Source organism: Littorina saxatilis, linkage group LG9, assembly GCF_037325665.1.
Source record: "Littorina saxatilis isolate snail1 linkage group LG9, US_GU_Lsax_2.0, whole genome shotgun sequence".
NCBI classification, from domain to species: Eukaryota; Metazoa; Mollusca; class Gastropoda; order Littorinimorpha; family Littorinidae; genus Littorina; species Littorina saxatilis.
Window position 1 is genome coordinate 32,248,398 of NC_090253.1, and position 12,933 is coordinate 32,261,330.

The 12,933-nt window shown below is 52.4% G+C and overlaps 1 protein-coding gene across 1 annotated transcript; it reads left to right on the plus strand.

Moving 5' to 3' along the window:
• The first annotated feature begins 1,169 nt into the window (after positions 1 to 1,169).
• On the plus strand, positions 1,170 to 4,619 carry LOC138977186 (uncharacterized). Its single transcript, XM_070350093.1, has 3 exons — positions 1,170 to 1,283; positions 1,639 to 2,843; positions 4,610 to 4,619. The coding sequence occupies exons 1-3, from the start codon at positions 1,170 to 1,172 to the stop codon at positions 4,617 to 4,619; spliced, it is 1,329 nt and encodes a 442-aa protein (XP_070206194.1).
• The last annotated feature ends 8,314 nt before the right edge of the window (positions 4,620 to 12,933 follow it).

Genomic DNA, 12,933 nt, shown 5'->3' on the forward strand with positions numbered 1-12,933 from the left:
GATAGATCTGCATTTCTGGTCAGAAACCAACATTCACACCACAGACATTCCAAACATTTATATTTATTGAGCGAGCCAGTCTGAAGAGTACTCGGGTCCAGCGCGAGCGTTTTTTATATCATATGACCTAGATCAGGAAGAATGCGGAGGAAAGAAATTAGTTCCTGTTACTAAATTGTCCAGTCTATGATAAAAACTCTGCTATGCTAGCCGTGAGGCCAAAGAACAAAGATCTATGTTAACTGTAATCTGACCAATCCTATTTTTGATTTGCCACCAACCCTGCACTTTTTTTTCTCACTTCTACCCCGCACCCCTTTTTTTTTGTTACACTAAAGTTAAGTTTAGACCAGGAATCGAGATGAGGTGTATGCATGTGTGTGTGTGTGTGTGTGTGTGTGTGGATGTGTTGAGCGATTCCAAGAAGACTACTGGACATATCTTCATGAAACTTAACATACATATTCTTCCACATGATACCCCCAGACATTTTTTTCCATTTTTTGGACAATCGTCTTTGATGACGTCATATCCGCCTTTTTTTTTTTAAAGTTGAGGCAGCACTGTCACGCCTCATTTTTCAATCATTGACATTTTCCAGCTTGGAAGCGTAAACATTAGCTAATCAGTTTGCTCATTAAAGATGTCATTAAAATCGAATTTTCACCAACAGATTTCATAATTTATAGTTATGTCATGTTTATTCTGAAAATGTGCTCAGAATTAGAGAAAACCAGTATCTAGGCATATTAGGCACTACATGTACGTTCTCATGCTCCACTGAGACGAACTCAATCCGTCTCAGTCATTGGGTTAGGACTAGCCTAGCCTTACTGCATGTAGTCTGGGTGATGATTGGTTTTCAGTGTTGCTTTAGTTTCAGGTCGGTGGATTGACTAAATCTGTACATATCGTTTGACCCGACTTTTTTTGGTATTGTCTTTTTTTTCTTCGTTTTTTTGGGTGGTCACTGATGTGGGGGAATACAACACAAAGATCCATGGGACTCCAGAAAAATGTCCTGCCAACCAACTGACTAACTCTGTAAAACATATTATACAATAGGTAGGGGATTGTCTCCCGAGATGTACCCTCAGAGTACATTCTTAGTTGTCATAAATTGCGTGAGCTCTTTCTCTCTCTCTCTCTTTCCACTCCTCTCTCTCACTATGGCGATAGGTTCCCCCCTCAACTACCGTCCCACCGACGCTGCTAGACTGCGCCTGCCACGGCCTCTGTACCTCCATCTCAAGGAGCTGGGAATCCTGCAGAGACCACCAACCGTTAAGGGGCTGTCGCGCCCGCCGCTCGCAGCGTTTTCGAACCGCACACCGACTTGCTGCCCTCAACCCTTCTCCTACCTCCACTTCTCTCACGCCCACCACCCCCACCCAATGTACCACTACCCCTCCCCAGCATCCCCCCACCCTTTCCCTGCTTCCTTCTATTCCTCCCTATTCTCCCACCACCCCTCCCCATTCTCTCACCACCCCTCCCCATCCTCCCATCACCCCTCTCCCTCACCTCCCCACCCCTCCCCGTTCTCCCACAACCCCTCCCCAGCACCCGCCCACCCCACATCAGCATCCACCCACTCATTCCAAAAACACCCTACACCTCTGCCTCCTCAACTCCCAGTCAGTGAATCCAGAAGGCAAAGCAGATCTGATAGCAGATTACATTATAGAAAACAAGTTAGACGCCCTGTTCATCACCGAGACGTGGCTGCGACCTGGTGATGACCCCAAGATCAAGCAGCTGACCCCCGCAGGGTACAAGACAGTCTCCTTCCCCCGCCCGGCTGGGCGTGGTGGTGGCATCGCCGTCGTCTACAAGGACCACATGCATGCTGCAGCGTCCTTCTCGGACAGCCTCCCCTTCCCCCACACCACCTTCGAAGCCGTGGAGATGACGGTCGCCACCACCACCACCCTCACCTTCCTGTGTATATATCGCCCTCCCCCTAACACCAAGAACAAGCTGATGGACTCTACTTTCTTCGACGAGTTCTCCCAAGCCCTCGACCACTACAACGTGACGTCCCACAGCGCCATCGTCCTCGGTGACTTTAACATCCACTGGGACTGCCCTGCCAACGCTGACACCAAGCGGGCCCGTGCGCTGTTGGACAGCTACAGTGTGGACCAGGTCGTTCCTTTTCCCTCCCACTCCCGTGGCCACATCCTGGATTGGATTGTCACTCGACCCTCGGACAATCTGGTCTCCAGCCTCGTCGCCAACGACCACCTTGTCTCCGACCACACTGCCATCAACTTCGTCGTCAACATCACCAAGCCAGCACAGAAGCGGAAGATGGTCACACGTCACAAGCTACGAGACATTGAGACAGATGCTTTTGGAGACGAAGCTGCCCTGCTGCTTGCCCAGCGAGACCCGTCCTCTGACCCCGCCCATTTCTTCAGCTTGACTCTGCGCCAGCTCCTCAACAAACACGCCCCGCCATCCCTATGCGCAGTCTCTGAGCGACAGCCGGCTCCCTGGTTCTCTGAGGACATCACAGCCGCCAAGATCGAGAGACGGCGAGCGGAGCGTGCATGGCGACACTCTGGCCTGGAGGTTCACCGGCAGATTCTCAGGGATGCGCTGCTTCGAGTCACGCAAGCCATCACTGCTGCCAAGGTCAAGCACTTCCACGACCGCATCGCCAACGCCTCATCATCCAGGGAGCTGTTCTCCATCATGTCCTCTCTCCTGGGCTCCTCCACCGCTGCCCCCTTACCCACTGCTCACCCACCACAAGATATCCCGGAGTTATTCTCGGAGTTCTTCAAGGACAAGATTGACAAGCTTCGGAGAACACTCGATCAGCAGCCCTTCGTCCCGTCCCACCCTCCTTCTCCGGCTCCCCCCTCACGTGCTTTCAGCCTGTCACTCAAAACCACGTCAAGCGATTCATCACCAAGACGGCCATCAAGACCTGCGAGCTAGACCCCCTGCCAGGCTTCCTCTTCACCAAGTGTCTGGACAAGCTCCTGCCGTCTATCACAGATATCATCAACATCTCCCTGGCCACAGGCGTCGTTCCCGACTGCTTCAAGTCTGCCGTTGTCCGCCCACTCATCAAGAAGCCCGGCCTTGACGTCAACGAGTTGAAGAACTACCGTCCTGTGTCCAACCTGCCCTTCCTCTCCAAGCTTCTGGAGCGTATCATCCTGGAGCAGTTAAGCGCCCACCTGTCTCGGAACTCGCTGATGCCAGTGTACCAGTCAGCGTACCGCCCTCACCACAGCACTGAGACGGCGCTCCTGCGAATCACAACGGACCTCCTGAACGCAACAGATAGCGGTCTCGTCTCTGCCCTTGTGCTGCTGGACCTTTCCGCGGCCTTCGACACGATCGACCATCAGCTACTCGTCGATCGCCTCAGTTCCACGTTCGGCATTCACGACACCGCCCTCTCTTGGTTCCGGAACTACCTCCAGGACCGCTCTCAGACTGTCACCACTGATTCGTTCTCTTCTCAGCCTGTCCCTGTCCGCTTCGGCGTCCCACAAGGGTCTGTCCTCGGCCCTGTCCTTTTCACCCTGTACACCCAACCCCTCTCCCTGGTCATCGAACGCCACGGCTTGAACTACAACTCCTTTGCCGATGACACGCAGCTCCAGAACAGCGCCAAGCCGGAGGACGTTGACCATCTCCTGGGATCCATCTCCAGTTGTTTCACTGACATCAAGAACTGGATGACTGAGAACAAGTTGAAGCTGAACAGTGAGAAGACGGAGGCCCTTCTCGTTGGAACACGACAGAAGATTGCTTCCCTCACTGTGACCGACCTCCAGCTGGATGACGCGACTGTTCCATTCTCCCCTGCTGTCAAGAGCCTTGGCGTCTTTCTCGACTCCACTCTCTCCATGCAGACACACATCTCCTTCATCATCAAGACCTGCTTTTTCCACCTACGACGCATCGCCTCCATCCGTCGCTACCTCACCCACGACGCCTGTGTCAAGCTGGTTGTCTCCCTCATCTTCAGTCGTCTGGACTACTGCAACTCCCTTCTGGCTGGCCTCCCCGCCTCATCCATTCATGGCCTACAACGAGTCCAGAACGCTGCTGCCAGGCTGACGTTGAGGAAGACGAAGCGAGACCACATCACCCCCCTACTTCGCTCCTTGCACTGGCTCCCTGTCAACACCCGAATCTCCTACAAACTGTCCACTCTGGTCTACAAGTGTCTCAACGACTCTGCTCCCGAGTACCTTCAATCCTCCCTGGACCTGTACACCCAGCCCTCCGACCGTCCCCTTCGTTCTGCTGCTGACCCACTCCGCCTTCACATCCCTCGCTCGAAACTCGCATCTGCTGGTCAGCGTGCATTCCCCTCCGCGGGCCCCTCCGTCTGGAACTCCCTGCCGCTTGAGCTTCGCCAGAGCCCCTCTCTTGACGCGTTCAAGAGTAGGTTGAAGACTCAGTTCTTCCCGTAGCTGGCTGCGACTTTCATGTTCGACGTGATGTGTTGTGCCCCAAAAGACATTCCTGTGCTGTGCTCTGTGAGAGGTGTTTTCTTTGTGTTTAATATTATTTTGTTTGGACCTAGCTATTGATGTGTACATTGTTGTTAAACAGTTGTTTGTTGTATGTTTATCAGGGTTTGCTAGTGTGTGATAGGGTTCGTGTCCATCTGTAGATGTTAGTTTCTCTGTTAGTTCTGTGTTGACAACTCTTCGACAAGAGCTTAGAACTGTACCCACGGAATACGCGCTATATAAGCTTCATATTGATTGATATTACATGTACTACAAAAACCAAACATTTTAGTATAAAAGTTAGCCCTTCTTTCTGTGTGCTACTTGCTAATGACCTGGACTGCTGCTGGAGATGAGAATCTTAGGTGGCAAACTATCATACAGTGGAACCCCCCTTTTAAGATCCCCGATTGAAGACCCCTCCCTTTTAAGACCGTTTTCTTAGACACTCTGTTAATAACCTCTGTAAATTTACCCCCATTTTAAGACTCCCTCCTTTTAACTCATTGTCTCCCAGGTACGGATATATATCCGTACCCACTCATATGGCTCTATCGGACCAGGTACGGACTGTTAGCTTCAGTCGCTTCCTGTAACGTTTATCTAACGCCTGCATTCCAGCGTGTTGATACACAGTTACTACAATTCTGAGTGACCTGCTGCAGCACAGCTGGTCTCGGCTAAAAAAAAACTTGGTCAACATAGGTGGGGTAGAAAGTGTTAAAGACCTGATTTTATCAGATTTTTTGAGGTCTTAAAACGCCTGTGCCAAATTGCATGAGAATTACACAATGGTACCTGCAATGTGAGGTCTCTCGAATGAGATGACTCTTTCCAGTAATAACACTTGCTATTGTTCTTTTGTCTCATAACCTGATCAAAATTACCTGTCTTATAAGGACATCTGCAACGCAGGGACGCTTTCCAAGGGAGGTACCACTGTATAAATAAGCTGTTACCAAGTTATATCCGAAAAACAAAATGTAATTCCGTTTGTGATCCATGAGCTTGGACTCTAAACAAGACTAATCTCCTTGCCACTCAAATTGGCGCAATATTTTAAATCATATCGAAGGACATTAAAATGTATGATACAAAGTATTTGGCAGTTCCCACCATGCTAGATTTTTAGTAGTGTTAAGTTACAGTCCAACCCAGTGACTCTGCTGTGCCTCACAGCTTATCGTTGACTCCCAGTGCACTGGACCACGTCACAGGTGGGGCACGACTGCAGGATATGATCAGGGATTTGAGGGCCCAGACCACATGGACGTTTGTTTGTGTGGGCTATTTCAACAGTGGAGGTGGGAGAGGAACGGACTGTGTCATGTCATCAGTAAAATTAATGTTTTTTCTGTAGGATCAGCTGCAGCGTCTCCTCTCCTCTCCTCAAATTGATAGCCTTGCTTGTACAGTGGAACCTCCATTTAAAGAACTTACTTTTTCACATTTTCTGTTCAAAACCTGTTAATTACATTGGGGTGTGCACGTTAAAGATCCCACGATTGACAAAAGGGTCTTTCCTGGCAAAATTGTATAGGCATAGATAAAAATGTCCACCACAATACCCGTGTGACTTGGAATAATAGGCCGTGAAAAGTAGGATATGCGCCGAAATGGCTGCGATCTGCTGGCCGATGTGAATGCATGATGTATTGTGTAAAAAAAATTCCATCTCACACGGCATAAATAAATCCCTGCGCCTTGAATATGTGCGCGATATAAATTGCATCAAATAAAAAAAATAAATCCCTGCGCTTAGAACTGTACCCACGGAATACGCGCGATATAAGCCTCATATTGATTGACTAGAGGAATACCCGGCTTTGCCGGGGTGAATCGCGAGACAGAGACACACAGCGTGGCGGTTCACCACAATCACCTGTCAAACGGGATTGAGAATTTTAGAGCTTATTTCTTAGCCCTATATTATCTGTTATGGCTTCTCAAATGCCAGAACATACAGACAGATGATGATGATAAAATATGATAAAATCGTTTATTTAACGTCACTCTGTACATACAGACAAAAGCCGCTAGACCCCATCACAAACAGAACTCTACAATCCACAGGTGTGCCCACACACACACACAGAGAAGCCGTATATATATATGTATATCTATATCTATAAATATATAGAGATAGATGACAGTGTATTTTTCGCGTGGCTATAAATTGATTCGACCTTTTCACTTTTACAGTAAGGACAACTTACGGGTACATGCAAGGAAAGCCCACAACTTCTAAGGCGAACAACTCTGCAGAGTCTGCTGTGAAGGGCGACGGTAGTCTCCCTGTCACACTCGACCCCCTTTGAATGAACTTAAATTCCTCCCAGGTGGAATGGGAACAGCACGAAAATGATTCAGTGACCAAAATACTACAATCACCTTTGAAGGCGAAGTCCACTCAAACGGGATTGAGAATAACTGTTATGGCTTCTCGAAGGAAGGCCTGAACATGCTGACACACCAATGCCGCTAGACCACATCACAAACAGAACTCTACAATCCACAGGTGTTGCCCACACACACACACACACAGAGGCCGTATATATATGTATATCTATATCTATAAATATATAGAGATAGATGACAGTGTATTTTTCGCGTGGCTATAAATTGATTCGACCTTTTCACTTTTACAGTAAGGACAACTTACGGGTACATGCAAGGAAAGCCCACAACTTCTAAGGCGAACAACTCTGCAGAGTCTGCTGTGAAGGGCGACGGTAGTCTCCCTGTCACACTCGACCCCCTTTGAATGAACATAAATCCCTCCCAGGTGGAATGGGAACAGCACGAAAATGATTCAGTGACCTAAACACCACAATCACCTTTGAAGGCGAAGTCCACTCAAACGGGATTGAGAATAACTGTTATGGCTTCTTGAAGGAAGGCCTGAACATACTGACACACCAATGCCGCTAGACCACATCACAAACAGAACTCTACAATCCACAGGTGTTGCCCACACACACACACTTTCTTTCTTTATTTGGTGTTTAACGTCGTTTTCAACCACGAAGGTTATATCGTGACGGGGAAAGGGGGAGGGGGGGCGGGGAGATGGGATAGAGCCACTTGTTAATTGTTTCTTGTTCACAAAAGAACTAATAAAAAATGTAAGGCTTCTTTTTAAGCCTACTGTCTATATGATACTTACCGAGACAGTACTATTCTTGCACATTATCTATTATAGGCCGAAAAAATTGGACAAAACGCTGAGTGGGTACAATTATCTCCCATAACCATGCGCCACCGTGGATCCCAAGCACTGTCCGAGTGCTTCCCCCTTACAGGATGTAGGTGGCGCGTCCTCTTTCTTTATGAGCTGCAGACCCTCAAAAAGCCCATAACATATCAAGAGGGGAGGCGGGAGGGAAACTCTAATAGTACTGTCTCGGTAAGTATCATATAGACAGTAGGCTTAAAAAGAAGCCTTACAGTCAATATAACACTTACCTCGACAGTACTATTCTTGCACAGAATACCAGAGTGGTGTGAGGGTGATATGTAGAGTATTAAACTCCTTAATCAAAATCACTTAAATCCAAGGATTAAGATACCCAGGCAATTTTCGAACAGTACTACCGTAAAAGAAAATATACCCAAGAAACATACCTTAGACTGACGTGACCATGCTAGCAACCACTGCTGTGTGGTGAACTCAATGTCAAAGTCCAGGCCACTCAAAGCTTGACTACCACTGAGTCTACGGCAAGTGGCTAAAGCGATGAGGAACAATTAGTCTTAAAAATCAGCAACTTGATACTGATGCCTGCCAGGGGTTCAAACTCATTGCTACGCAGGAGTTTGAGGACCAGAAAGACATCCCCCTTGGGAAATGAAACCCGAGGTTTAGACACCGCTGCATTGCTAATACCCGAAAGGACATTAGCGATGAGGGAGGACCTGATCAAGTGTTCAGTTCTGCGACCAGTAGCGGCCGCAATCGTGGAAGCGATGGCAGATCTGTATCCAAGAAGAGTCTTAGAAGAAAGACTCTTCTTTTGATACACTTCCACCAGGAAGTTGGCCAAGTCCTGTGTTGAGGGATAAAGCGGCTTTATCCCCTTGGACAAGGCGAAGGTGGCCCAAGCTCTCCAGCGTAAGTCGTAGAGCTGATTAGTTGATCGCCTCTTAGCGTTCAAGGAAAACTCTACTGAACTCTTGTGCAATCCTAGTGCAAGCAGTTTGGAGCGCACAAGAGCCATGCGGTCAAGCACAGACTCTCTGGACGTGGATGAGGGAGGCATGATCGAGGCTGGAGCAGACCTCCCCCGTCCAGATCCAGAGGTAGAGGGTCTACGTGGGTGAGACCGCGAAGATCTGGAAACCACGGAGCTGTTGGCCAGTAAGGCGCGACCAAAATCAGTCTTGGTCGTTCCTGCAGATATTTTGCCAGCACCCTCGGAATCAGAGATGTCGGGGGATAGGCGTAAGCATCGAGGAGCCTCCACAAGAGAGTGAATGCGTCCAAGTGGAACGCATTCATGTCTCGAAAGGGGCTGACGTACCTGGGAAGCCGAGCGCTGAATCGAGTTACGAACAGATCGATCAGAGGACGGTCCCACCTTGCCCACAGACGCTGTAGAACGTTGTGAGCGATGGTCCATTCTGTGGAGAGAACCTGATCGCCCCGACTGAGAATGTCGGCCAGGGCGTTCAGTTTCCCCGGAACGAACTGGACTGACATCCGGACCTGATTGGTCTGGCACCAGAGCAGAATCTCCTCCGCCAACAGGGAGAGGGACCGAGAATTGGTGCCCCCCTGGTGGCGAAGGTAAGCTAAGCATGTGGTGTTGTTGTCCCCGTTGAAAATCAGAGGGGCCAAGGACAGGCCGAATGGGAGGGCCCGAAACTCGAACACCGTGCCCTCCCAAACGAACCGGAGCAGATGTCGGTACCCCGGGGCCACCAGGATGTGGAAGTAAGCATCCTGGAGGTCCCAGACATGGCCCAATCGTTTGGCCGGATGGCCAACCGGACCGACGAAGGGGTTTCCATCTTGAACTTGCACCTGTGAAGGTACAAGTTCAAGGTGGAGAGGTCCAACACCGGCCTGAACCGGCCGTCCTTTTTGGGGACGGTGAACAGGCGGGAGCAGAACCCCAGAGAAGGCTGAGAAAGGGGGTAGACCGCCTTCTTCTCGACCAACGAGTTCACCTCGTCCTGAAGAGCCTGCCATCTGGCAGGCTCTCGAGGAGGGGGGAACGTCCAAGGTAGAGCGGACAATGGAGGTTGTGACGACAGCGGTAGAGAAAACCCCGACCACACCACCCTCAAGAAAAACTGGTTGGAGACCAGTCTGCCCCACATGCCGCGGGCCCGAAAAAAAAAAGGGAACCGCCGGACGAAAGAGGGGCAACTTGAGGGGGCGTCAACGTAGGGCCGGGACTCACTGAAAATTCTGCTGGCGGGCAGGCGCAGGCTTGCGACCACCCCCCCTGGTGGTGCTGCTTCCCCTTACCTGTCTGAGCACCCTTCGTCTTGCTTGGGAACGCAACAGGCGCCTAAGAGGAGGAAGAAGGAGGCAGTGAAACTGGCTTCTTCTTCTTCTTCTGAGGCTGGGAGCTGGAGGTGACTGTAGCACTTCTCTTACTCCCCGCCGCCGTCGCCGAAGCAGCGAGGCCAACCATCAGAGAATCAGTGTTCCTCTGGCGTGTGGACTCCACCACAGAACGAACAGTGTCCGGATGAAAGAGGGAAGAAGGCTGAGGAAACGTGTTCCTCAGACTCTTCCTCATATCCGGAGGCACTATAGAAGTAGGCAGAAAATGATCACGGAACAGGGCCAATAAAGTGGACCAGTGTTCCAATGGCCAATTCTGCCGCAGACGTCACGCACGATCGCACGGCATGCAAAGCCCGATCCACTCGAACCGTGTCAAGGACCCGAGTGGAATCGGACTCTGCCCGATTGGGAGGGTCCAACAGTGTGGACAGCGTGCTCATCCATGTCAAGGCCTGTGATTGGGCCTCGACTGTGGAAGAAACGGTGGCCTCAAGATTGTGGAACGAAGCAGAGCTCAGTTCCACCTTCTTGACCGAAGGCACCTCCCCAACGAACACATCACCGTCAGCCCCACCCTAAACACTCGAAGTCTGGAAAGGGAGAGTTCGAGAGTCAAAGGGAAAAGGGAGGGACGAAACAGATTGGACACGAGGAAACAGTGGAGGTGCGCCTCCCGAAGGAAAGCATGGCACTGAACCCGCGTCCTCCCGAGGAACATAGGTCGCGTTTGCACGTGAATCTGTACTCCTCAGGCGATGTGCTGCCGCTTCCACCGTGGCACTTAGACTAGGGTGGAACGCGAATTGCCGGCGGCCGGATCGTTCATAAAACGAGCCGCCGGCAGACGCGGCGTGAGCCTCCCGCGCCCGGGCCGAAGCGGACTCAAAGGACGAGAGGGCGTCTCAGGGAAGGACGTCCTGAAACTGTTCAAACGTCCTTCTAGCTGTGCGAGGACGAGCCTCCTGCCTCTCGTCCTCAGACCCCGGGTCCACGTCCTGTGTGTCAACACTAGACGACAGACGCTTAAGAGAGGCATCCGTGACGTCAAGACGCCGCGTGATGTCTGTCATGTACTGTTGGAAAGTACGAAGCATAGCTTCGGAAGTTCCATCAGAAACCGGCAAGGGTAGAGTTTCAGTGTTAACCTCAGGGCGACCCTGATCCTCCTCCCTATCGTCCTCCGACTCACTCTCCTCTTCACTTCCCGACAACTCCTCAAAAGCAGGAGTGTAGGGAGCTTGAGGGGGAAGAGCCGAAAGCGATGAAGCAGGCTGTGAAGAAACGCCCACAGAAGCAAGAGGCCGCGAAGACCCCTGCCCCAAAGACGAAACGTCTCCAGCAGCCGAAGGGGGAGAAAAACAACAACCCTGCGACTGTTGGGTCAGCCCAGCCAACGAACCCCCGCCATTTATAGACTGAACAGGAACCCATCGGGTCTGATCAGAAAAGAAATGGTCCGGTCCGGTCGGGGGTGCCGATCCGGTCCGGTAGGGTGGTCCGGTCCGGTGCCGTACCATCCGGAGGTCCCGTTCAGCACCGAACCATCGTACCCACAGAAGTGTTCGGGTGGTTAGGTCCGGACGTGGACATACCGTACCATCCGGACCCGTAGGTCCGGTGGTCCGGTATGGTCCGGTTCGGTGCCAGACAATCCAGACCAACAGAGGTGGTCGGGTGGTCCCGCACCGGACCATCCGGACCCGTAGGTCCGGACCCGTAGGTCCGGTACCATCCGGAGGTCCTGTTCGGCACCGAACCATCCGTACGCACAGAAGTGTTCGGGTGGTTCGGTCCGGGCGTGGACGTACCGTACCATCCGGACCCGTAGGTCCGGTTCGGTGCCAGACCATCCGGACCAACAGAGGTGGTCGGGTGGTCCGGACCGGTCCGGTAGGGTGGTCCGGTGTTCCGGTCCGGTGTTCCGGTCCGGTCCCGTACCATCCGGAGGTCCCGTTCGGTACCGAACCATCCGTACCCACAGAAGTGTTCGGGTGGCTCGGTCCGGACGTGGACACACCGTACCATCCGGACCCGTAAGTCCGGTATGGTCCGGTTCGGTGCCAGACCATCCGGACCAACAGAGGTGGTCGGGTGGTCCGGTCCGGACCGGACCACCGGTCCAGCACCGGACCATCCGGACCCGTAGGTCCGGTCCGGTCCCGCACCATCCGGAGGTCCCGTTCGGCACCGAACCACCCGTACCCACAGAAGTGTTCGGGTGGCTCGGTCCGGACGTGGACATACCGTACCATCCGGACCCGTAGGTCCGGTTCGGTGCCAGACCATCCGGACCAACAGAGGTGGTCGGGTGGTCCGGACCGATCCGGTAGGGTGGTCCGGTGTTCCGGTCCTGTGGTCCGGTCCCATACCATCCGGAGGTCCCGTACGGCACCGAACCATCCGTACCCACTGAAGTGTTCGGTCCGGACGTGGACCTACCGTACCATCCGGACCCGTAGGTCCGGTGGTCCGGTATGGTCCGGTTCGGTGACAGACCATCCGGACCAACAGAGGTGGTCGGGTGGTCCGGTACCGGACCATCCGAACCCGTAGATTCGGTCCGGTCCCGTACCATCCGGAGGTCCCGTTCGGTACCGAACCATCCGTACCCACAGAAGTGTTCGGGTGGCTCGGTCCGGACGTGGACATACCGTACCATCCGGACCCGTAGGTCCGGCATGGTCCGGTTCGGTGCCAGACCACCCGGACCAACAGAGGTGGTCGAGTGGTCCGGTCCCGACCGGACCACTGGTCCGGTACCGTACCCTCCGGACCCGTAGGTCCGGTGTGTTCCGGTTCGGTGCCAGACCACCCAGACCAACCGAGGTGGTCGGGTGGTCCGGTCCCGACCGAAACACTGGTCCCGTACCGTACCATCCGGACCCGTAGGTCCGGGGGGTCCGGCAAGGGCCAGAGGTACTGTCCCGC

Bases quoted from the DNA above. Each gene is read 5' to 3' on its own strand.
- LOC138977186 (XM_070350093.1), top strand. From the start codon at position 1,170: ATGGCGATAGGTTCCCCCCTCAACTACCGTCCCACCGACGCTGCTAGA. The intron at 1,284-1,638 runs GTTAAGGGGCTG...CTCAACTCCCAG, and splicing joins TCCTGCAGAGACCACCAACC to TCAGTGAATCCAGAAGGCAA.